Consider the following 27,063-nt stretch of genomic DNA (forward strand, 5'->3'; position numbering starts at 1 on the left):
CTCACTGTCACTCCAGCACACAGCAGCTTCAGACTTGAATGCTGAATCTTCTTCAGCATATAGATCAACTCTTGAATCAGTCACTGTGTTGTCTCAGAGCTCGTCTGTAATTATTATTATCTGCTGTAAGGCTAAGTCTTTTCTCCTGTTTAATCTTCCATCTTATTCACAGTAACTTCTGTTCACTGCTACAGAGACACAGTTCTCTTCCTTCTTTCAGTTTACCTGCACAGACCTGTTCTTTCACCACAGACACACCCAGCCTGCAGAGCAACATTCTCACTGAGCTGAGTCTGTGTCTGAGCAGTGAACAAGAGCAGCAGAGCAGGTGGGTTGACAGAGTTTGAATCTTGTTTTCTTTTTCTCTTGCTTTGATTGTGTTTTTTTCCAGACAGTTGTTGATCTTTGTAGTTATATGAATGTTGTAATACATTTTCAGATGCCTGAACTCATGATGTTAATCTGTACCATAGACAAACTTTATGTATTTTGTTTTACTCTCTCCTGACAGCTCCAGATCCTGTGCTGACAAGATCTGCTCTCACAGCTCTGTCCAGTCTATAGATCAGCCCTCAAATCTTCTGTTCACCTGCTGTCACACTGACTGACACTGCAGTGAGCAGGACATCTGTGTTAGGTGTCCTAGAGTCTCACCTGTAAAGTTCCCCACAGATCTTTCCGGAACTGCAGACCTGATTCGTGTGCAAAGAGCACGAAGACAGTACAAGTGTACAGGAGTGAGGGACAGATCAGGGTGGTATCAGTATATGTCCAGCTGTGTGTTCCTCGTTCATGACTGAACTCTGTTGATCATGCCGAACAATCTGTCTTGTCTTTCAGGTCAGTTTTTTTAATAATGAAATTGACTTGTGTCAACAAAAGAAAACAGGTTTAATTTTACATATCAAAGTTACATTAATGGTGCTCAGTTTATGAACATTCATCAACAGCTCCTTGCTTTCTGGCACAATAGGGGATCTTTTCTTTTTGTTTTGATCTGAAACTGATCACCAGTAGAGGCTATAGCAGAATAACAAAACTGGCTCACCTCTCATCGCCTTGACACCCGCTTGGGAATACAATTACAAGGCTTGGGAATCTGTGTCATTGAGGTGCCTTGTAAGGCCTGCTGTATAAGATGCCAAGCTGATGTGCCAAGCCAAGATGCCACCTCTCTCTCAGAGAGACAACGGAATAAATCCACCTCACAGCTTTTCAATTTTTAAGCACGAGCCCTCACCGATATTCTGTCTGCTCCCCAGGATATAGACAAAGACATCGGTGTTAAGATGCAGCTGTGAATTCAGAGTCGATCACATTGTTGCGTACAACACAGGGCTGTGTCTCTTACGGCATCGTCATGGCTGATAATCTCTCTCTACTGAAGTGTGCCGTCCGAACCGGTGTCAGTACAAATAGAGGCCAAAGAATTAGAGCATCAGGCCCACATTACCCTGCAGGACCAACTCTCCATGATCCAGAAGGCAGCAAACTACCTGGAGAACAGGTGGAGACCACCCAGAGACTGTTGGGAGATGACAGGACAGATGATAGACCTCCAAAGCCTCTGAGAAACTCCGACTCAGGTTCAGGTCCAACTTCTCACATCTTGCAAAAGATGACCCCCCAAGACGATGTGGAAGCCTGCCTGAGGACATTTGAGAGGACAGCTGAATGCCTGATTTGGGATCAGGCTCAGAGGTCAAGTATTGTGTTTCCTTTTCAATGCAGTGAGGAGCAAAAAGAAAGGGCTTATTATGACAGTGCAGCTTACTCTGATAATGTGTTTTTAGAGCTGAAATTCTTGCTAGGGAAGGAGTCACGACCTGTGTTGTGGCTCATTTCCATGACTGGGGCTGTGATCCCCGACTCTGCTCGCTCCCAAATGTACAACCAATTTATTTAGCTAAGATGTGGTTAGAACCTGAAACATTGACCAACAATCAAATAAGAACAGCTTTTTCTCAACACTTATCTTCACCACCTACCGCCAGAAGTTGAACAGACTGTCTGACAGACAGACCCCCAGACAGTCGATGACTTTAGAAGAACATGTCAGCAGCCAAACTCTCCAAAGAACAAAGGGGGGCGTCTTCTGTACGCCGAGAACTGTGCAGTGATGGGAGTGGAGCGGGGATGAGGGGAGCAGAGGCTTTCGTTTTAGACCCAGAAAAACTATGACATCCGTATTCTTGATGTTCCCAGTGCGAGAAGGAGGACCAAAAGGCAGACCCATGCCTCACTGAGGAAACTAAGGAAGAGGACTGTAACTTCGTCCCTCGGGGCTTCCTACCATTTATGGACAGTCACTGCAAGCCCTGGCACTGGGGGAGCGCACAGTTCAGGCTCCCCCAGCTCCTCACGGTAGACCTCGGTAGACCTCCTCACGATAGTCTGACCAGTCAAATGGAAAACAAAAAGGGGTGGAAAGGTAATCTGAAAGCCACGCAGACAGACCCTGTCTGTAAACGTCCTTCCCCTCTGACTTGTTCCAAGGATCCGAGACAACACTCTTATTCCCTTGATCCCTTGGAAAATGGGGATCCTGTCCTGGCATTTTCATCAAGATCAACTGATCAACAGTAGTAACAAGAGACATCTGACTCCTCAGCTGGTGTGGTGTGGGAGCTCCCCCTTGCTGTGTTTCACAGACATAAGCAGTAAATTACCTATTGAAACTGAATGTAGACTCTATGGGTAGATAACAGATAACAGATTGAACAAAATATCATCCCAATGAAATTGACATGAAATAACAGTGTACATTACGACCCATTACATGTCCACCCCGGCGCTGTGACTGTCAGTAGCACCATCAAGTGCAAGGAGATTTGATACTATTGATCATCCCTTGTGTGTAAATCTTGGCCAGAGATGATACTAGCCTGCATGTTGATATCAGGGTATGTTACTTTGTTACAACATTGCCTAATTAATGTTTTTTTTTTTAATGATCACAGAGTGTCCCTGTCCTGCTCACTGTACTGTCTCTGGAAAAGAGCTCAGACCACAGCTCTGAGTGTCCCTGTCCTGCTCACTGTACTGTCTCTAGAAATAGCTCAGACCACAGCTCTGAGTGTCCCTGTCCTGCTCACTGTACTGTCTGTGGAAAAGAGCTCAGACCACAGCTCTGAGTGTCCCTGTCCTGCTCACTGTACTGTCTCTGGAAAAGAGCTCAGACCACAGCTCTGAGTGTCCCTGTCCTGCTCACTGTACTGTCTCTGGAAAAGAGCTCAGACCACAGCTCTGAGTGTCCCTGTCCTGCTCACTGTACTGTCTCTGGAAAAGAGCTCAGACCACAGCTCTGAGTGTCTCTGCCTGCTCAAAACAGTGTCTGAGTGTCATGGTAGGTGAACAGAAATTTGGAGGGCTGTACTATAGACTGGACACAGCAGTGTGACTAGATTTCGTCAGGACAGGTTGAGAAGCAGACAGAAGAAAGTCACACAAGATGCATAGTAACGTGAAGGGTATCAATGTCTGAGACTTCAGTTGTGAGTTCAGGTACTTCAAAATGAAACTCAGCATTCACAAATCTAAAATCATCAATAATTCCCTGGGAAATGAAACAAAACACCAACAACAGAAAAGGAACAATAAACAAGATTCAAGCTCTGCCTGTTCCCACCTGCTTTCCTGCCCTTGTTCACTGCTCAAACACAGACTCAGCTCAGTGGGAATGTTACTCTGCAGGCTGGGTGAGTCTGTGCTGAAAGAACAGGTCTGTGCAGGTAAAGTGAAAGAAGGAAGAGAACTGTGTCCCTGTAGCAGTGAACAGCAGTTACTGTGAATAAGATGGAGGATTAAACAGGAGAAAAGACTTCACCTTACAGCACATAATAACAATTACAGACCAGCATTGAGACAACACAGAGACTGATCAAAGAGTTGATCTATATGCTGAAGAAGATTCAACGTTCAAGTCTGAAGCTGCTGTGTGCTGGAGTGACAGTGAGATCAGTCAGATCCAGCAGTGTGTGAGTGAACGGTCAGGTCAGGACTGAAGCTGCTGTGTGCTGGAGTGACAGTGAGATCAGTCAGATCCAGCAGTGTGTAAGTGAACAGTCAGGTCAGGACTGAAGCTGCTGTGTGCTGGAGTGACAGTGAGATCAGTCAGGTATAGCAGTGTGTAAGTGAACAGTCAGGTCAGGACTGAAGCTGCTGTGTGCTGGAGTGACAGTGAGATCAGTCAGGTACAGCAGTGTGTGAGTGAGCAGTCAGGTCAGGACTGAAGCTGCTGTGTGCTGGAGTGACAGTGAGATCAGTCAGATCCAGCAGTGTGTGAGTGAACAGTCAGGTCAGGACTGAAGCTGCTGTGTGCTGGAGTGACAGTGAGATCAGTCAGGTATAGCAGTGTGTAAGTGAACAGTCAGGTCAGGACTGAAGCTGCTGTGTGCTGGAGTGACAGTGAGATCAGTCAGATCCAGCAGTGTGTGAGTGAACAGTCAGGTCAGGACTGAAGCTGCTGTGTGCTGGAGTGACAGTGAGATCAGTCAGGTATAGCAGTGTGTGAGTGAACAGTCAGGTCAGGACTGAAGCAGAGACACTCCTCACTGTTGTACTACAGCTAGATCATTCACTATTAGTGTCTGTTTCACTGAAGGCTTACTACAGATGCAGCCATTCAAAATGGGTGAGTTATTTTGCGGCATACCCCGGTGGGCGTGTCGCGGTAACACAAATGACGGTAATCGCGCGTCATTTGACGCTCTGCCAGAAACTATCCGGCGTCGCCTTGTAAACCCGCCAGGGGGAGCTTAACCTCTCATGTACAGCATTTGAGCCTTTAATTTTGAACAGTGTATTACAGCATGTTAATCTTCAGTCATTAAAATGTTGGTATATTTTATGAAAGCAAGATTGCTCAGTTGGACAAAAGTACACAACCTACCTTTATCAGAAATATTTATGCATCAAAGCCTTTACCGAAGATATTACTAATAGTATTAATAATGGATGACTTTGGACAAGCTGTATACTCAAAGTATAATTTCTTTAGCACATTTGTACAAGCACTTGGAATCTGTCCAAGCCATACTTTGTCAGGCATTTTGTTTTACTTCAACGGGCATAAAAACTTCCTTGCTTTTAACAGGGCGTTTCATAATTTCTAACTACGAAAATGATTTAAAATGCGACACCTATCATTCAACTAGAGCTTAAAATATCACAAGGAAAAATACACACCAGTATTCCATTTCTCCCTAAACATTGTAAGCTTCGAAGTCTTTAACTAACGTGATACCGGAGTCAACAAGCATACTTTTAGAATTTGATTAAAAGGGAATATAATATGGAATCGCATATCTCAAGAAATTAATAACGATATAATTATATTCATGTTGCAAAAGAACTGCAACGGACATAAAAACTCCCTTGCTTTTAACAGAGCGTTCCATAATTTCTAACTACGAAAATGCCAGGTGAAAGGATTTGTAAACATATTTTGTTAAAGCAAGTCAGTTTTTTCTGCAACACATAAAATACATTTTTCCAAGAAAGTTTAGCCTTTGTCACTAATGAAACCACTAAATAAAGACATAAATATAGAAATCTTAAGATTTGTTTTATTTAATGTTGGTAGCAGGATGAACTGTCAGAGTGTATATTTTGTTCGCAAAGTTGCTGCAAGATGTTAACAGTGAAAAAGGTATTTAGAAATGAGTTATTTCAAGATGAAAAAGAAAACATACACGAAACATGGTTTCATTACGACCAGAATCGGTCTTGAGATATTTTTAACTTGATTTACAGTATTTGAGAGGTATGTCTTAACACCGATACTACAGTGCTTAAGTACTGCTCACGTATATGTTTCTAGGTTTATATTATGCATTTCATACGGTCAAATTACTTTTGAGCAACTAATAAGAAGCGCGAAACGGTATGCATTTTACTTTCGTTTTGTGCTGGGACCCGTGGATTGATTAGAGATATCAAGTACATACAAGTCATTTTTTAAATGTTGTAGTTCGTCTTGAAAAAATGTTACGAGTACATCATCTGTCAACAATCACACAGGTTCTGTTTCCATATTGCGGATTTTGGTTAGGTATTATCAAATCCAGTGGCGCTGTTAGTTTACTGAGTCCCATGTCACATGGTCTGTGATTGAAGCCTGTAAGACCGGTTTAATTCGTCACAGCCAGCACTCTTCAGGTGTGAGGGTCTTCTGCTCAGAATGAAACGCTAAAATGTTTGTGTATATTCTAATGGTAGTGGGGGCAGGGTGTGTGGGAACAGGTTTGGTTGAAATTGCATTAGAGATCTATGTTCTTCACACCTGAAACATTTTCTCTGAAAGCATTTTCTTCGCAGTTTAACCGATCTTGTTACAGCATGTTACAGTTTACTATTATTAACCATATTAATTTTAAGTGCTTAATGTAAAATCTTGTAAAAATATATTTTCATTGTTCAAATATACATAAAGTCTGACTATCATATAATAAGTTAAATACAAAACTAAAGAAAAAATAGGGTTAAATATAATTCAAAATATTTTGCTAACAATGTTAACTGTTTATGAATAATAAAATGTATTAACTAAGGAGTAGGATGGCACAGTTGTTAGTATGTTTTTTGTTTTGTTTCTTTTTCATAAATACAACAGTAGTACCTGATGTCTCAGTGGCTTTCAAAATTAAATTATGCAATAAATAACCACATGTAAGACTCTGATGCTTAAAATGTTTAGGGAGAAAGTGGAATACTGGTGTGTATTTTTTCTTTAAACTACCAATACCAGCCATATACAGTCTGTAACGTAGGGATTTCTATACGTCTTTATTTAGTGTTTACATTAGTGACAAAGGCTAAACTTTTAGCTTCAGTAACGTGTACATATCTCCCCTTTTTATAAAACGACATGGTTGAAAACTGTTCCAGAGCCACTGTTGTTTCATCAGTGAAAAGTACATCATGAAATGCCCCTCCCTGTTCAATCCACTGGAAAAAAGAAAAGGAGCATAAAGCTTCTGATGGTCATAAACGATATTCATTTAGGAGCAGCATCAGAGGTATGTTTTTAACTGCACTGCATTGGAGAGAATACCATAGTGTGTTTTTTTTTTACTCCCTGGCGGAAACTGGCTTCCAGAAGAATCAGTATGGCTCAGAGATTAAATAAAACTTCACTCGCACCAAACAAATGTATATTTCTAAATATCACAACATGATCGAATTTAAGTCATTTTAATAACAATGAATAGTCACCTATGCGTTACAATATAAACATTTATATTGATTTAAATCGCGTTTAAATCACCTTTATTTAAAACCCATAAATAAAGCTGATACTGTTTAGACTTTCAATTATTTAAAACTGTATTAAAGCTGCACGATACACAATGCAACGTAAATCGCTATCTTTGTCTTCTGTGTAATAATGTTCACCTCTCTGTCCAGCAAATTTACAGGTTAAAAACAATACTGTTAGGCTGGGAAAACGATTTTTTTTAAGAAATACAAAATGAGATATAATGATATGTTCCGGCTTAGACATTAACGAAGAGCATAACGCGTGTACTGCATACACTGCAAGTACAACCCCCCTCTCTGCAGGAGTGCTGGCTGTGACGAATTAAACCGGTTTCACAGGTATTTTCAAAGTAGAAGGGGGTGAGATTTCCAGCAAAAGACGACTCCCCACCTCAAAAACCCAGTAAGTACAGTACTTACTAGTTAAGAAAGCAAGGCTCCTCAATGAAATCGCTTTAACATGCTAATGCATTGGTGTAACAGTCCGGGCGTGGCAAGCTTCTAATTTCAACCCGACTACGGCGAAAGGAACCCTTCTTTCATTAGAATACAATGAACATATTTTAGCCCTGAATGAATAAATAGCAAACATGGTTTACATAAAAGACATTTTTCCAAGAAAGTTTAGCCTTTGTCACTAATGAAACCACTAAATAAAGACATAAATATAAAAATCTTAAGATTTTTAAAATGCATGACTTTGCTAAAATTTATTTGAAAATAAAAACAATTACAACCGCCAGGGGAGAGAGAGAACAGGGGAGGGATGTTGGTTTTGCATAAGGGGCGGGGCTATGGAAATTAGGTCTGTTTGGGAATGTGTAGTTACATGTTCTGGCTGTTTGTGAATTATCGTTGTTGAGTATGGAGTGTTGAGGTATTGATTTTGTGTAATGCTTTATGTTGAAAATTGAGGTGGATTTTGTTTATGATAAACAGGATAAACTGGGATGGGAGGAAGGTTAGGTTTTGCATAAGGGGCGGGATTATGATAATTGGAGGACTTTGCGAGAGTAAAATGGTTTGATATATTTGATTTTGTATTGTGGTTGTTATCTATGTTTTTGGTTGGTATTATGTTTATATGGTTGTTTTTGTTGGTTGGTTGTTATTATGGTTATTAATAATACGATCTATAGTTGAAATCTGAGCCTAAATAAAAAGAAAAAGCAAGTGATTAGGTTTATGAGCAATCTAATTACTTATTCGTTTAAAACGCTATATAAAATAAAGTTTATTATTAATTTGCTGGAGAGAGCGGTGAATATTATTATGCATAAGACAAAGATAACGATCCTGATCAGTTTAGAAATCTGTGTACGCTGTAAGGTTTTTACTTCTTAAACTTTTAAAATACACGTTTTGAATAGAAAGAAATCCTCGTCCTGGTACAGTATGTATAGCAAACCAGCACGTCTTTTTTCTCCAATCAGAGGGGTGTCAGATGGTGTCAGCCAATCACCATTCTGCGTTGGGTAGCAACGGGTGACTGTTCTCAGGCGGAAGATGTAAACAGCTTAATGTTCGTGTTAAATAATTTTTTAAATTCAATTAAACGGGCACAGTTAAGACATTAAATATACTGTAACGCAACGGGGGCTCAGGCGGGCGCCCTTGCCGCATCAGGTCGGCCCCACACCGTCCGGGGCTCGAACCCGGGACTTCCGCGTCTCTCTGCAGCGACCCAGCCCCGTGAGCTAAAGAGAGATCTCTCTCCAGCCCAGTAGCTGTAGTCCTGCTATCATAGGGAAGGGCGGTGACGTCACCTGCTCTGGTACGCCGGCTCTTACACAGTACCTGACGGCCGTAAGCGTTACACTCTCCCCCGCTTAAATCGCCGTCCCCGGCGAAGGGCTATCCCATCCCACTTCTGACACCAATGTAACGCAACGGGGGCTCAGGCGGGCGCCCTTGCCGCATCAGGTCGGCCCCACACCGTCCGGGGCTCGAACCCGGGACTTCCGCGTCTCTCTGCAGCGACCCAGCCCCGTGAGCTAAAGAGAGATCGCTCTCCAGCCCAGTAGCTGTAGTCCTGCTATCATAGGGAAGGGCGGTGACGTCACCTGCTCTGGTACGCCGGCTCTTACACAGTACCTGACGGCCGTAAGCGTTACAATACATATACATACTGTATACAGTACAGTTTGCATACGGTAATATGTTTATGTTACGCGATTAAAAAATAAATAAATAAAACTGGAAGGTCCAGCACCAGCTGGATTCGAGCACACAACCTGCCCGTTGATAGTCACGCACCTAGACCAGTCGGCTACAAGACAGCTCGCATGAGCAGGCAGGCGAAACAGCCCTACACAGCCCTGCTGCAGTACACGGATATAATCATACCGTTATTAAATTCTTGAGATACGCGATTCCATATTATATTCCCTTTTAATCAAATTCTAAAAGTATGCTTGTTGACTCCGGTATCACGTTAGTTAAAGACTTCGAAGCTTACAATGTTTAGGGAGAAATGGAATACCGGTGTGTATTTTTTTCTTTAAAGTACCAAGACCAGCTATATACTGTATGTTTATGTTCCAAAATTAATATCATTTATGGCTTTCACACGCGTTACAGTATGCTCCTATTCTTTTTATGCTCAGCTACTAAGATTTCCCTTCAGTGGTAAAATTCAATATCTACAACGGGCACAGCAAAGACGTTTTTACTGTAAGTCTTTCTACGACAGACCAACGGACCACGAGTGCCCCTGTCGGTCAACCAATCACGTACTGCGGTGCCACGCGTCATCTTGCGTCATACTGAGCGACGTCACCTGCGGTACGTGTCTGTGACGCGCACTTTGAATGGCTGCATCTGTACCTAAAGTGTTACAATTGCAATTTAATGAAAAGGCTGCTTAGATATGAAATCTGACCAGTGTTTATTTTAGAGATGAATCTTGTCCTATCAGTTGATTTTTAAATGTAATCCAACATCGGGTGTTTTTTGTTTAATTATTTGAAAAACTAAATTTGAAATATCTGACTTTTTTTCTCTTTCCTACTGTAGATGATATCTGACTGAAGTTTTTTTCTGTAATTGATTAGGCCCACCCCAGTTTTTGTATTTCTGAGTTGAAGTGTGACCAAACATTAATTATTATTAAAAGATTAGTTCTTACAAATCAGAGAAAATTCCTAAATTCTGACTAATCTGAAATCTGAATTCTGAGATGAATTCTGATTAATCAGGTTGTTTCTTTATATCAAAGATTCTGTCTGCTCACTTAAGAGTCTTTCATTATTTCAGATACACTGTCTGACTGATCTCAGTGTTTCTGTATTGCAGGTATGAAGTCTGACAGTTCAGAGTGGCTCTCTGTGACTCTGTTGCTTCTCCTCCAGTCCTCTGCTTCAGTATCAGGTACAGTGAAGACAGACTCTCTCATTTCATTAGCCATGTTTTTATATGACTGTAACAGAGGCTGTTTTCTGTGCCCTGGTCAAGCAAACAATATGAAGGCAGGTCTTTATTCATCTTACAATGGTTACAATCACCCAGCATGAGACAGGGGAGTCTGGAGCTGTTTGAGTCTGGAGCTGTTTTTTGAGAACGCTTTTTCTCACTCCTTAGACAATTTCACTAACCATGTCTCAGTGAGGCTCCTGTGTGCCCAGTGGAATTCCTCATGGGCATGGAGCTGGGCAAGGGTGTTCCTTAGGGATCAGACATGTCTTCCCCTTTAACCCCTTCAGTCTCTGCCTCACTCCTCCCCTTTGTCCTCATGTCCTTCTTGTTTCCTTCTTTAAACCACTGTGTTCATGATAATGTCCAGGATTGTCTGCAAGTTTAGCTCCAGTTGTTCATGTGATCGTAGAGCCAAAACACTCTCCCACGTGTCTCAAATATCCACACTGTCCCCTTCAAGCTCTCAGCTCACACAGATGACAGTCCACAGGTAATAATAATTGCTTACACTTATATAACACTTTTCTGGACTCTCCACTCAAAGCGCTTTACAGGTAATGGGGATCCCCTCCACCACCACCAATGTGCAGCACCCACCTGGATGATGCGACAGCAGCCATAGTGCGCCAGAACACTCACCACACACCAGCTCTCAGTGGGGAGGAGAACAGAGTGATGAAGCCAGTTCAGAGATGGGGATTATTAAGAGGCCATGATTGGTAAGGGCCAATGTGAAATTTTGCCAGGACAGCAGGGTGACACCCCTACTCTTTTCGAGAGGTGCCCTGGGATTTTTAATGGCCACAGAGTCAGAACCTCAGTTTTACATCTCATCCGAAGGACAGCAGTGTCCCTGTCACTATACTGGGGCATTAGGACCCACACAGACCGAAAGGTGAGCGCCCCCTGCTGGCCCCACTATCACCTCTTCCAGCAGCAGCCTTAGTTTTTCCCAGGAGGTCTCCCATCCAGGTACTGACCAGGCTCACACCTGCTGAGCTTCAAGGGGATGCTAGTTGTGAGTTGCACGGTGATATGGCTGCTGGCATTGTGAGATAATCCTCACAATAACCAACAACATAAACAGTCTTTATGACTTTTAAGGAGTCACAGGGAGAACAAACCTATTCAGTTTTCTAAGTGCTGTAGACATGCAGTGAGACCTAAGCACATGTACCCCAAACACAGATGGTATGATTTACACATCACTGTTCAATAAGCACAGAGTGTCTGTCTGAATAAACATTCCTGTTCAGTGTTACCAGATTCATTCAGTTTTTAACCCCACATGATGGTAAAACATGTAGTAAACCTGTTATCATGAGAGTAAAACCACGGTTTATTTTCTGGATTATTTCTTTCCTAACAGACAGACCTCAATGTGTCAGATTCAACCAGCAGGGCAGCACAATGACATTGATCTCCACTGGCTCTGCTCAAGGCTCAGCCACTCCTCCTGCTCTTCTCACATTGTAGACAGGTGACTGGAGGAGCCCAGGACAGAGTCTGGTGACACAGTGATTGTGGACACGTCTATGTCAGAGGCTAAACTCCCGTCTACAGCTGATAGCTTAGGCCTGTGGTGCCGAGATCATTTCCCTCACTTGAATGTTACTAAAACAAAATAAATGGTTCATCAATACAAGAATGCTGACAGCCCTAATGCCATGATCATCAATAGCAGTACAAGAACACTCACTGCAAACCATGTATAGATGTTTTTTAGAATCAGTCCTTACATTCAGCATCCTGGTTTGGGTCTCTTAGTATCTCCAACCAGAACAGGTTGTGTCTCTCAGTGGTGTCTCTCAGTAGTAGAATAGTAAGCACTAGACAGCGTACTCTTAAAGACCTGTGTTATGTAGAACACACAGCATCTTGTAGGATTTCTTATTGTGTTTTATTGTAGTTTTTGTATTTGTATGCATGTATGTCTGGTCAATGTATAAATTCTGCAATGATATTGTCCTGGGTCCTATCACCCTCTCTGTATGTCCTTTTCCCACCTGGATCAGGACATGTCCCTGCCTGTGAAGACTAAGCCAGTCTGTCCAGCTTCATAGCTGTGTCCATTAGTCCGCTGAAGTCTAAGGGTTTCCCTGTGTCCCTTCTTCACCATGAAAAAGGAGATGCTTGGATTAATGGACATATCTCATCACCTCCTTCCCCTTATTCACCACCATCCTTACAATATATTCACCTGTTTAATAAGCCTGGTAATGTCAATATTTATATACAGTATTGTATAACACTCTAGACTGTTGACTTTTTTAATATTGTGTGATTTGTTTTTCTGATACCTGTATGTTTTTAATGTGCCCCAGCAATACAAATGAAGTTCCTTCTAACCCTCCTCTCAAATGAAGAAGAGCTGCACAGACACAAAGCCTCTTTACTGTGAAGATAATCAGTCAGACAATCCTCAGGTCAGGGAAGAACCTCCTGCCCCAGGGACAGGACAGAGGAGCCTTCCAGAAAAACACTTCAGAAGCACCAGGGCCATGGGGAAAGGCCCGGCTTTAAAAACTCAGCTGACAGAAATATGTATTTATTTGTGTATCCATATGTATGTAAAAAGGATACAGTGAGAAGCTCCTTAGATGACCCAGCTATGAGGCATCATGACATGCTACTTAAATTATTTTAAGAAAATACAATTGTTTGCAACAGTTCCCTCTCAAAGGCTCAAATGGCAGCTCTTGTGGTGCATTAGGATACTGCAGACAGATGTCATTTCACATCCCCCTGCCTCCGGACTGGCTGAGAAAGCAAACAGCAGGCGCTGTCTAGGCAGTCACTTGACTTGAAAAATAAGACTCTGTATCTCGGGAACGAAAGCAGCTCAGAAGCTACTTTCAACACACAAGCTGGCACAAACAGAGCACTAACAGTTGAGGCTGGTTTGCTTTTCCTGCCCTGCTGTAGGGGGGCTGAGTGATGTCACACCCATAAAAAAACAAGGCGCTATATCTTGAGAATGAAAGGCTGCTACTTCAACACCACAAACAAACGCAGCACTAATGAATGTGGTTTCATTTCATTTGTGTTGTTTGTGGGAAGAGGGGCAACCTCCCAGAGCTTAAGGATTCCAATATACCATAACATGTGTAACACGATTCATTGTTTATTAATTAATATTAGGCAATATTATATTAATTAATATAAAAACAATATTAATTAATATTAAACAATATTAACTGTTTCAGCCGAAACATATTTTCTTTTTTCTCTTTTCAACATGGAATAAACCTATTACTTGTTCCTTTGCAGACTACGCATGCTTACGCAGCTCCCCACCTGAACTATAACAACATTAATGTTATTTACCTGACAACTTGATACATTTGACTGACAAGAATTCAGTATTCATATCTGACCCCCACAACCTCCAGTGTAAATTTTATATACAGTTTTAAAACAAAGACAAACACTTAAGCCTTTACCAATGAAACAGTAACATCCCTAAATATTAACTTGCTGACATTCCTCAACTTATTAACTCAGGATAATAGTTCTGGTTATAAATGAGACAGTACAACAGGAGGGTTTTTAATCAATCCAAGTGGGTTAAAACTAAACATCACCAAACCCTCACCAATGACATTCCTGGGGTCAGTGTGGGGCTGATCCTGAGACAGTGCTGGACCAGCTCACACTGTGAGCAGCTGTGTAGAGGGGGAGGCTCATGCAGACTGTGTGCTCTTTCTCTTCCAGAGGTGTTACAGCTTGTTGGTCCAGCTGCTCCTGTAGTTGTGTCCCCTGGTGAAGACGCTGTCCTGCCCTGTTACCTCTCACCCAGCATCAACACAGAGGACCTGGAGATCAGGTGGTTTAGAGGAGATTATACAGCCCCTGTGTGTTTGTACCAGAACAGCAGGTATAACTCTGACAGACAGGACCCAGCCTACAAGGGAAGGGTGGAGCTTTTCTCCAATGAGCTCTCCAGAGGCAACGTGTCTTTAACACTGAGAAACATCACCCGCTCTGATCATGGAAGGTACAGATGCATGGTGTTGTCTGGACTCTGGGATGATGATGCTGATATTTACCTGTTTGTTAGAGGTGAGTGTTTGAGATTTAACAAATCATTAACCATAAATTATTGTACTGCAAAATAACTATAGTAATAATAATACTCTATAATAACAAGTCTGTGAAATGTGAATCTATATTTACTATATAAAAGATAAGTAATATTATATCTAAATATAATGAGAAATTATACTGTCTCTTGTGAACCAAAGATAGAATATTCATATGAACTTCTTTAGATTCTGTGGATAATAATAATAATAATAATAATAATAATAATAATAATAATAATAATAATAATAATGGCTACATCACCTCACTGACTCTGATCCCCAGCAGTGATAGACTGCATCACCTCACTGACTCTGATCCCCAGCGGTGATTGACTACATCACCTCACTGACTCTGATCTCCAGCGTTGATTGACTACATCACCTCACTGACTCTGATCTCCAGCAGTGATTGGCTACATCACCTCACTGACTCTGATCCCCAGGAGTGATGGACTACATCACCTCACTGATTCTGATCCACAGCACTTACTTCTGACACTATTTTACTTCACTCAAACGTATTCCCTGCTTTGATTGGGAGCTGAGCAGTTACCACCTGACATTATTAGTATTTAATGTTCTGGTTGAGTTCTCTTGGACAGCCTGTGTTTTTACTGCTCTACCCCATGAATTCAGTCATTATGCTTAATTACAGTGTGGTGTGTTGAATGAGTAGTGATATTGTGCGATTATTGTTGCATTGCTATTAAATAAGTATTGTAGAATAATGTTTTTTCAGCATGCTATCATAACGTTTTTGCTATTACCCTTAAACTTGGAAATCTTTTCCCAGTTTTAGTATATGAGTAGTGTTTGCACTCCACTGTGTTTAATTATTTTCACAAGCTCTGAAGCCAGAGACCCTTGATCTGTGTCATTCATCAAGTTCAGCAGGGTCAATAGCAGACAGAGATGGAGGTTTAACACAGCAGCATGAGCTGAAAGTCAAATAGTGATGCATAGTTGTCATTTAACCACAAATCACATTGACCAACATCTCAGACCTTAGTGATGTTTGAAAATGAGACTTTCTAAAAACAATTGTGGAAGATTTAAGTGAAAAAAAAAACAGAACCATCTGTTGCATTTTGTTCACTCTGAAAAAAGACAGCACTGAAATGCCATGTGTTTCCAAAAAGTATAAAACTGCCCTGGACTTGTTGAGCCACTTGAATCATTAACACCTTATTCCTGTTTCCAGCATTTTGGAAAAAAAAACAGAAGAATTCTGTTTTAAGTGTTAAATATGTGACAGTCTTTTAAATCTTGGCAGCTGTGTCAGTGTCTCTCCACTCCCCTGGAGGAGATCAGACCCAGCTGCTGTGCAGATCAGAGGGCTGGTTCCCTCAGCCTGCAGTGATCTGGACAGACAGGGATGGAAACAAGGTGACATCACAGCCCCCCACAGTGGACATGGACAGACAGGGGCTCCTCAGTGTCAGCAGCTACATCCCAGTCAAACAGGAGTCCAACATCTTCTCCTGCCTGGTGTGAAACACACAGCCCGAGGCAGACTGGGAATCTCAGCTCTACATACCCAGTGAGTACAGAGTTGAGTTTGCATTCAGATAGTAGACTAAATAGTAGACTGTTGAATTTAGAAATGTTTTTGTGTAAGTCTAGAACAAACTTCCCAGCCATATAATAGAAGCAGATATCTAGAATTGTTTGAATAAACATATGCCTCAATTAGCTGATTGAAATTGAGCAATTTAAAATGAATTCCCCTTCTAACAAAACCATTATATGTGTTGGTGCTGTTGTCATTAAGTCTAAATGATGAAACAATTATGGGATTTATTGCTATAAAAACATTAAGAATAAAACAGAAATTTCTATCATGTAACTCTTTAGTTCCATGAAATTTTCTTTTACCATGTTGTTGCAGTAAATCAGGAGTCACTCTTTTCAGTCAAAGGCTTGCTGAGCGAACAGGAGAATCTCAAGGGAAATTCTGAGATTCTTGAGCTCTCTCTGTCCTGTTTTTTTGGATCAGATACAACTTCAATATTCTCTGTTATTGTTTTTCTCTGGTAACACCTATTGATGATTATCTATCTTTCTCATAAAACTCTTTTCATATCATTGTTGACATAGTCAAACTTTGTCAAACATAGGTCAAACTTTACCTGTCAGTCCATTCAGAGAGATACCCCTGTCCAGTAATGTGCTCAGGCATAGACAGTCAGCTTGAGGATGTTTTAAACACACAGTTCTCCACAAACTAGATTTCAACAAGACAGCTTTTCTATTGACCTGAATGTCTTCATCACAGAACACCCATCAAGTCTGGTATGAGACCTTTCTCAGTCATTTGAAGAGCACTGTGACTATTAAAATTCTCCAGCTGTCATGACTGGAACTTTGCCTCTCAACAGCAGAGCTCTGTACTTCAGCCTGGCTCCATTGTGACATCATCACATCAGCTGGAGTGATTCAGCATCTGGGCTCAACCAGTCACCCTGACTGAGAGACTTCAACTGGCGGCAGTCCTATGGGTCCCTGTCTAGAGAGAGATTTCTGCTCCACACTGTAGTCTTTTGTGCTGGTGGCTCACTTGGCTCACACAGATTTCTCTGCTGAGTTTGTGGTCTGAGGTGTATGATGTTTATCCATCTAATCTGTCTTGCAGGCAGATGTAGTCAAACACTGAGTTGGTCACACATGACTGTTTAATGACCTTTGACCAGTCTGACAGAGGTCAGTGATAAGGAAGACCTGACAGCTGTCTGTGTGGGTTGAACACCTGTGTAATATGAATGTCATTTTATAAGAAGGACACTGTAATATTGTGAAGTCCAACAAACTCCTTCACATATTATACTGTTCTGTTTTGAAAAAACAGTTTAAAAAATGAATCGTGTGACGTCATAAACACAGTCACAGCCAGGCTACAAACAAAGCACCCAAGCGCTTTTATAGCTATTTCAGGGGACTTTAACCATGTATCTATTTCCACCACTCTGCCTACTTTACACCAGTTTGTTAAGTGCCCGACCAGAGAAAACAAAACACTGGACTTATTATATGCCAATGCTAAGGATGCATATAATTCCACAGCCCTTCCCCCCCTTGGCAGATCAGATCACAACCTTGTCTTGCTTACACCACTGTACACGCCTATTGTTCAGCGCCAACCTGCGACCATGAGGAGTGTGAGGAGATGGTCTCAGGAGGCTATGGAGGTTCTACGTGGTGCTTTGGAGGCCACCGACTGGGATGTGCTGTGCGAACCACATGGGGACGACATAGACAGCATGGTGGACTGTGTCACTGACTATATTAACTTCTGCGTAGACAACACCATCCCCACCAAAGACGTACACTGCTTTTCCAATAACAAACCCTGGATCACCAGCTACCTGAAGGCTCTGCTGAATGACAAGAAGAGAGCCTTTAGGAGGGGAGATAAGGAAGAGGTCAAGCATGTACAGAGGGAGCTAAAGCAGAAGTTAGGAGAGAGCAAGGACGCATACAGGAAGAAGGTAGAGGACAAGCTGCAAAGGAATAGGGTGAGAGATGTATGGAGCAGCATGAGAAAGATCACTGGCTTCAAACAGGCTGGGGGTGCAACAGAGGGGAACCTGGAGATGGCCAACGAGTTGAACCAGTTCTTTAACAGGTTTGATTCTGGGCCCTCTGTGGCGCAACACCCATCCCCCCACAGCCACACGCTCCCTAACCCTTCACAGCTTCGACTGCCCAATACCTCCTCCATCCCCCCACAAACATGGCCGCCTACAGCCACAACCCCCGACGGCTACTCACCCACCCATCCCCCACAGCTGCCACTCTCCAACACCTCCGCCATTAACACCTGCAGCACTGAAAGCACTATGAGCACCATCCCCCAGGCCAGGCTGACCCTCACAGCTGACCAGGTGAAGAAGGAGCTGAAGAGGCTGCACGAGGGTAAGGCCACAGGACCAGATAACATCTGTCCCAGAGTTCTGAGGGCCTGTGCTGATCAGCTGAGCGGAGTGCTCCAGCGACTGTTCAACCTGAGCCTGCGCTTGGAAAGAGTCCCGGTGCTCTGGAAGACATCATGCCTGGTCCCGGTACCAAAGAAAGGGCGCCCCTCTGTCCTCAACGACTACAGACCAGTTGCACTGACTTCTCACATCATGAAGACACTGGAGAGGCTGGTCTTGTCCCACCTGAGACCCCTGGTCAGCTCATCACTGGACACCCTACAGTTTGCCTACCAGCACAGTGTTGGTGTGGAGCATGCGATCATCTACATGCTGCAAAGGGCCTACTCACACCTGGACAGGGCTGGCAACACTGTAAGGATCATGTTTTTCGACTTCTCCAGTGCCTTCAATACCATCCAGCCCTTACTTCTAAGGAGGAAGCTGGAGGAGACTCTGCAATTGTGGGATGTATCAAGGGTGAGCAGGAGGAGGAGTACAGAGGACTGGTCAGCAGCTTTGTGGAGTGGTGTGGGGTTAACCACTTGGAACTGAATGTTACAAAGACAAAGGAACTGGTGGTAGATTTCAGGAGGAAAAAGGTCAAACCTACTCCTGTCTACATCCATGGGAGTGGCGTGGAGATGGTGGGCTCGTACAAGTACCTGGGAGTGCACATCGACGATAGACTGGAATGGTCTAAGAACATCGAGGCCATCTATAAGAAGGGACAGAGCCGACTCTACTTCTTGAGGAGGCTCAGGTCCTTCAATGTGTGTAGTAAGATGCTACACGTGTTCTATCAGTCGGTGGTAGCGAGTGCCATTTTCTACGCAGTGGTGTGCTGGGGCTCTGGGATTAGAGCAGTAGATTCCAAAAGGCTGAACAAGCTCATCAGGAGAGCAAGCTCTGTCATTGGGTCTGACCTGGACTCCTTGGAGGTAGTGGCTGAGAGGAGAATGATGTCCAAACTAGAGGCCATCATGGACAACTTCTCCCATCCCCTCTATGACAGGCTTGCAGGAATGAAGAGCACGTTCAGCAATAGACTGATTCATCCACGGTGCGACAGGGAGCGCTACAGGAGGTCATTCTTCCCGTCTGCCATAAGACTGTACAACGCATCCACCTTGCGTCTTGGCAGAGGCAACATCGACAGTGACCTGTATCTGGACTAAACGCATCTACACATCTACTGCTACATCTGTTCTCTTTCTTTTTCTTTTTCTTTTTCCCGTTTACAACCACTTTTTGTGCAATATATGCCAGGGACCTGTGCAATACATTTATATTTATATCTATAGTTACATCTATATTTATATTCATATGTGTGATATGAGTGTGATACGATTTTCTGTGTACTGTTCTGTTCTAGTTTGTTCTTGTGCGTCCGGACTGTGAGTAACTCTTGTATTGTATTGTATGTATTGTACTATTATTATATAATTCGTTACATTGTGGCTGTGTTGTGTGTGTTAAGCTGCTGTTGCACTGCAATTTCCCTCACGGGATCAATAAAGTATCTATCTATATGCATTAGTTGTAATTCATCAGATTGTGATGTTGTTTGATGCTGTTTGTAGGCTGTAAATTCTTTTACAAGACATAATGATCCAGACTTCCTGGTTGACATGTGTACAGAGACTTGAGACCTGACACACATGGACCCTAACAGAATAATACTACCCACTGCAGAGTGACACCACAACCATACAAATAAAGAGAGTCATACCAGCACGACAGTACGAATAGAGGAGCAGTGGAGTATCACTCACACCCATACAAAATGTACAATACTACTCTGGGCAGTAGAAACATAAAAAAGTGAATGATTCTAAAACGATATTTCCCAGAAGAGTATGATATTGCAGGGTGTATATTTCGGGTTGAATCAGTGTGCAGCTAAACATCAATTCTACAGTATGTGTACATTATATTAGAAATTGAAAAAAAAATCTTCCTTCACACTATCAGTAACAAACCCTAACAGTTGTGTGTCAGTGCCTGTAGGATAATACTCCTGTCTTGTTTTCCAGGAGACTATTTCCCTGCTCCCTCTGGATGGATGGTGGCTCTCTTCCTAACAGCAGCTGTTACTGTAGCAGCATCAGTACTTCTGGTGATCCAGTGGAGAAGAATGGACAGTATGTGCTCATTATATATAGACACGTGTGTCTGAATGTCTGTGTCAGGAAGGATTTAAAATTCCTCTGTGTATGAGCAGCTCAGGACATTCCTATTGATAACAACTGACAATTTACAATGCAGCCAGTGGGAACTAAAAAAACGAAAACTTTTAGCTCATGAGCCAGAGCATCTTCTAGTCTTGATAGAGAACTACACCCCAGCAGAGCTACTGATGCAGCTATCTGTAATACAAACATCTATCATACACTGCAAACCCTGAGATAAACTCACTGCATTATACCAGTGAGCAACAGTCAACAGTCAACAGTCTGCTCAAAACAGATCAACAGGTGACACTTGTGAAAGCAGCTTCATTTAATCTGTTCTTCCTCCTTAGCCTAATGATCACATGTCTTGAAACTACAATATGTTGTAGCGATTCTCTGTAGTTTCCCTCTGAACAGGAGGACAAGAGAGGCAGGAGACTGGGAGTGCAGTGAACTGGCTTCTTGTCCTTGTTAGGGACACAGGCATGCTGGTCACTCAGATAGGACAGGAAGGAAGAAGGTAAAGAGGGAGAGAGTGATGGCCAGACAGACAGAGAGAGGAAACTGGACTCTGTTTATAGAGAGATGAGAGGGCAAGCTGGACGATGAAGGTCAGGTGCTCAGACTCCAGGAATGTTACAATTGCTATAAATTACAATACAATATGTTCTTAAAGCCTCTGTGTATAGTATATTTTTAATAAGCAACATGTAAAATCAAATTATTTTTTTTCTAATTACTATTTAAAAAAAATTTCTAATAATTCTGTGTACTCTGTGTAAAATATTTCTGTCAGTGTTACACAATATTGTGAATATTGTGAAATACTGTACAGTAGTTTGTACAGAGTTGTGTGTAATCATTGTATTTCATGAGATTGTTTATTGCTAATGTACAGTATGATTAATGCAGAAAGGCACTAACAGGTAAATAAATATTTAAATTTCACACCTGAAGAAGGCTCCACGGCCGAAACGTTGTGTTCTCTTTCTTCTTTTTTTCAGCATGGAATAAACCTATTACTTGTTCATTTAAATTTTAATATTAGAATAAGATTTGACAGCCACACACAGCTGCAGTATTTTAACGATTCACTTACAGAGCAGTGCAGTCCTCTGATTCCAGAGTATCTATCTTTGTCACCATAGCCAAGCCCATTCAAAGACCCCCAACCCTTCCTGTCTATTTCACCCTGATGGCAGTGACTCTCTCTCAGTCTGGAACAGTGTATTCATGAGCTCTGTGTTCATTGGTCAAACATGATCATGTGACAGGAGGGGGTGGGGACCCTTAAAGGGGAAATCACAGATGAATGGTAGAGAGTGTCAGACCTGCTAATCTATCACAGATATCACAGATGACCTGGAGAGAGTAACAGACTTTCCAATCTATCAGAGAGATCTGAGGTAAGAGGGGTCAGTTCTGTGGAAGTTCACAGCAGAGAAGGTTGAATAAGATCTATTGTCTAGATCAGATGACTAGATGAGCAGAATGACCTGCTAGTATTCTGTCTCTTATGTTCTTTTGTTCATTGAAATATATAATATTTGTAATAGAAAACATGGTTAATGTATTTTTTCAGCTTCTGCAGCCCTGATCCTGTGTCACTGACTGTCCTGTCTGTGTTTCTTTACAGGGCAGGAGAAACTCAATGGTGCGTAAATCAGTCAGACTCTCTGTGCTGTGTCCTGTAGTAATTTCAGCAGGAGCTCCTCTGTAAATGTTATTATGATACAAGATCCACATTGAACAACTTGTTTATTAACACTTTTCTTATAATTGACAGTTTATTTATGGAAGGAGCTATTAACTGCCAATTTGAAATAAACTTAAACCAATTTGAGTGTCATCAGACACCAGAGCTCTGATGGTCTAAATCATGTCTTATTATTTCCAGCCATTCCTGTCATCCTCACAGAACTGGGTAAGTGATCTTCTGTGTCTGTGAGATCACAGATCCACCGATATAAACACTAATGAATTATATTTGAGTGCACTGTTGTTCTGCAGTTTACTGTACTCTACTGTAATGAACTATATTGCACTGAAGTGTGTCCTTCTTTTATTTTCTTCAGTAATACACACAGGTATTTGATCAGTTGTGAAGATTTACAAAAGCAATAGAAGCTACAGAGAAAAAGAGAAATTCCTGTACCACAATGTAAATAAGGAGATCTTACTCAGTTTTGACTCCCTCTCAGTTTGGTCCCAATGCACATTTTCAAAGTTAATACTTTAATGAAAACTTTAGTTTTAGACCACTTGCATGCGTGAAAGAAACTAACTGGCAGCAGAAACTATAAAGTAAGAAATGCTGCTTGTATGAATTTCAGTCTTCTTTGCTCTCTTCTAATGTGTCAAAGACACTCTGAAAAGGATCGTTTCAGACTGACAACAGGCCATCAGCCCCCTGTCCTGAGTGAACAGTCTGTATCTTGACACTGTGGGGGTCCTGCCTGTGTCCTGCTGTTACACACAGTGTCTGTAGTGCTGGAACAACACAGCTGGTTGTTACAGTACCAGCATCCTGCCACCAGAGGGCACCCAAGCCGATTGCATGTACCTCATCTGCTCTGGGGAGGCGTAGGTTAATCAGACCTCATTAACCCATCACCAGGCCTCCCCTCCAGCATACCTGAACCCTGCTCTGTGTCCACAGTGCTCAGTAGTGGGTTAGACCTTGAGAGCTACATGGCTCTTTCATTGTGATGATATCTTCCCAAGACTCCCTCCAGGTTTTTGGATTTTTGGCTTGCTTTTCCTCCTCGATTTCTGGATTTTGTCTTGGATTTTTGGGGTTTAAATTTCCCTTTTGGTTTTTGACCTTTTGTTAGTTTTAAGACCTTGACCTTGGATTTCACTGTTCACACTGTAACGAACAGTTCTTTCCGGACCCTATGTGGACAACACAGTCCGACGGAGTGGGGGAACACTGGGGAAACGTCATGCAGGAAAACGGGGCTGAAGACAGGGGGGCGTGTCCAAGGTGCGCTGGTGCACGGGGAAGGTGTGGCCGAGGCGAACAATCCGAGAGAGTAGTCCTTAGGGATTATCCAAAACGCAAGGGTAAGTCCAAAACCAGGAGATCCATCAGAGCAAGTTAAAAACCACGAAGGCCGGGTCGGAACCAGCGGACGGGGAACAGGAACGGGAACAGAGGTTAAAACCTTAACGGGACCAGGCGCTTCCAGGTCCCGGACTCGCACGATACGGAAATCAGATGCAGAGCCCGGATGAGCGTCAGCGCCTGGCTTTTAAGGTGGGCTGGGAATAGGGAACAGGTGCACAGAATAAAGTCTTTAGTGAAAGGGCTGGAGCATCCTTAAGGAGGGGGAACTATAATCGTGACACATACATGATCATACCTGTGTAGGGTCCACTTCTTTGAAAATAGATGCTCAGCAGTGTGACACTGCTCTGACTGCTTGTGTTCAGCCAGCTGGGCCCCTGTCTGTGTCAGACTGATACTGGCTGTGTGCCAGTCTTCCTGGATCAGGCCTGGTGTGGACATGTGCTCACCATGGAGTGTGACTGGTCATCTCTCACTGTCCAGCTGATGTCCGGAGATCAGGCAGTGTGACCAGTGAGAAGGACATCTCTGTTTCTCTGTCAGTGATACTGGTCACTGTGGGTACAGGTCACTTAGACATCGATACTGGTCACTGTGGGTACAGGACCCTTAGTCTGTGTGAGAGCAGCCCACACTTTCACTCATCTGACTGAACAATGAACAGAATTCAGTCTCAATGGATGGTTATTTAAATATGAAATATCCCTCAGTGCTGGGGACTGCAGACTGTGTTTATTTCTTATCTCTCTCAGTGGCTCAAGCACCAGACTCCAGGGTGTCCTGTGATGTGTCTGTGTGTCTTATTGCCTTGTGCTGCTCAGTCTTATTGAGTGAGACTCCAGTCTTACAGCCACTGCTGCTCACACTCACTGACACTCTGATCCACACTGCAGTGGAGACTGGGGATCCTGAAATGAACTGACTGCAGACTGTAGGATAAACTCTGCTATAATAACAGGTAAGAAGCAATAATGGTCTTTAATACAATAAAGATCTACTCTCTCTCTCTCTGTAGATGCTGTAAAGCGAGCTCCTATCCCTAAATCACGTATGTACACTGTGAAACTCTGCTGACTGACGGCACTGATTTTACTGACATTATATTACCGGTGGGTGACTGGGATTAACAGAGTCTGTGTCTCTGTGGTCCAGTGTGTGACTGGGATTAACAGTGACTGTGTCTCTGTGTTCCAGTGGGTGACTGGGATTAACAGTGTCTGTATCTCTGTGTTTCAGAATGGCAGTGGCTGTGCAGCGCTGAAGGTAGGTCTGTTTCCTGTTGAAGATACCGACACAGTACTGCTACTGAGCACTAATATTAATGAGCATTGATTCCTGGTGAGAAATGCACTGATAAAAGAGTAAGGAGAATGAGAATCAGTGTAAACTGAGATTCACTGCAGGTTCACATCATATTCCTGTGGAAAACCTCATCTCCTTCCACAGTGATCATGTTGTCATTCAGCCAGTGAAATCATGTCTGTGCTGGACTGACTGAGCTATAAAATCACCCAACGTAAATCTAAACCTTTTTACTATGAAAAGCTCCCAGTCTGTAGGAGACTACATGTCATGGGTACAAATCATGAGTCCTACACAGTGGAGCATTTTAATAAATGGATGACAAAATCTGTTATTACAATATTTACACAACTGATGGTAAGAACACTTTCACTTCTGACCTTGTGATCCTACATAATAACATTAAGAATAATATCATGTGTCCTCCTCACTGTACTGGGGCTTGCAGGGTGAGTGCCCCCTGCTGGCCCCACTAACACCTCTTCCAGCAGCAGCCTCAGCTCTCCCAGGAGTCTCCCCTCCAGTTACTGGCCAGGCTCACACTGCTGGGTCTCTGTGGGCTGCTGGTTGTGAGCTGTTTTCACACTGGTGCTCGATCTCCTTCAGAGATATTAGATGTAAATCTAGCGAACAACACAGCCTGAGTACCCACACACTGTCACACTATAAACTATATCTTTACATGACCTTTGCCCTGTTCACCTGTCTGTGGTATAACCCCAGTATTGTCTGTGCTGGACACAGTGTCCCCCAGGACACTACAGCTCAGTACTGACCCTGTCCTTTCTTCTGTACAGGTGAAGGCAGCCCCATCCCTGACCTGTGTAAGTCCACTGTGTGTAAAGTCACAGCTCCTGCTGGGCTCTAGCTCTCTCCCTGTCAGTGTGTGTGGAGGACAGAGGGGTATTTAAACTGGGGAACTGGGGCCAGGGAGCTCCCTAAAGGGCAATTCTGTTGGATCAGGAAGACCTGGGCAACACTAACAATGTATCATAAAAATAACTCATCACAGAAGTCCATTCTTAAATACTTCTGTATTACTAATGTTTTTTTTTCAAATCTTGGAACATGAGCAATAAAGGAGGTTTCAGTGTGAATGAAGCTGAGCTCCTGATCTTTTATACTGATACTGTATGTCTGAAGTTCTTGTAATTTTAACTTTTAGTCTCTTGAAAGAAACCAGTTCAAGAGAGCATTAGTGGTCTCTAGTGATTTTCATTACCCCTGACCCCCTGAATTTTGGTACTTTGAGGTTCATAACGAAAACTGTAGTGACACCTCTGTCTCGATTATGGAGCCCAGGGTGTGACTGTGATTAACAGTGTCTGTGTCTCTGTGTTCCAGTGTGTGACTGTGATTAACAGTGTCTATATCTCTGTGCTCCAGTGTGTGACTGTGATTAACAGTGTCTGCGTCTCTGTGCTCCAGTGTGTGACTGTGATTAACAGTGTATGCGTCTCTGTGCTCCAGTGTGTGACTGTGATTAAGTGTCTGTGTCTCTGTGCTCCAGTTTGTGACTGTGATTAACAGTGTCTGTGTCTCTGTGCTCCAGTGTGTGACTGTGATTAACAGTGTCTGTATCTCTGTGGTCCAGTGTGTGACTGTGATTAACAGTGTCTGTATCTCTGTGGTCCAGTGTGTGTCTGTGTCTCTGTGTTTCAGAATGGCAGTGGCTGTGCAGTGCTGCAGGTAGGTCTGTCTCTTCTTGATGATAGAGAAGCTGTTTTAAGCCCTAGTGTCTGGGGTTATTGTGTTCTTGAGTCCAGAAGGTCTCTTTAGTGTGAGATGGTCATTCCCGGTGTGTAAACAGAAAGAGATGTACAGTATTTCAATTTCATATTTCTGTT

At 42.8% G+C, this 27,063-nt stretch overlaps 1 protein-coding gene across 7 annotated transcripts in view; it reads left to right on the forward strand.

Annotated features, from left to right (window-relative positions):
* Positions 1-27,063, forward strand: part of LOC148834015 (butyrophilin subfamily 1 member A1-like) — a 318,969-nt gene that overhangs the window by 188,049 nt on the left and 103,857 nt on the right. For 2 of the 7 annotated variants that reach the window (XM_088916243.1, XM_088916245.1), the window contains exons 6-8: positions 20,707-20,814; positions 22,481-22,498; positions 22,742-22,768. The exons of 1 other annotated variant lie outside the window; for it this stretch is intronic. In XM_088916243.1, coding sequence (XP_088772369.1) covers positions 20,707-20,814; positions 22,481-22,498; positions 22,742-22,768 — 153 coding nt within the window. Of the gene's footprint in view, positions 1-20,706; positions 20,815-22,480; positions 22,499-22,741; positions 22,769-26,878; positions 26,906-27,063 lie in introns of all 7 variants that reach the window. 4 more of the 7 variants (XM_088916239.1, XM_088916240.1, XM_088916233.1 and 1 more) reach the window with 2 other exon arrangements.

The sequence above is a fragment of the Atractosteus spatula genome, chromosome 5 (assembly GCF_055471065.1).
Source record: "Atractosteus spatula isolate fAtrSpa1 chromosome 5, fAtrSpa1.hap1, whole genome shotgun sequence".
Lineage (NCBI taxonomy): Eukaryota > Metazoa > Chordata > Actinopteri > Semionotiformes > Lepisosteidae > Atractosteus > Atractosteus spatula.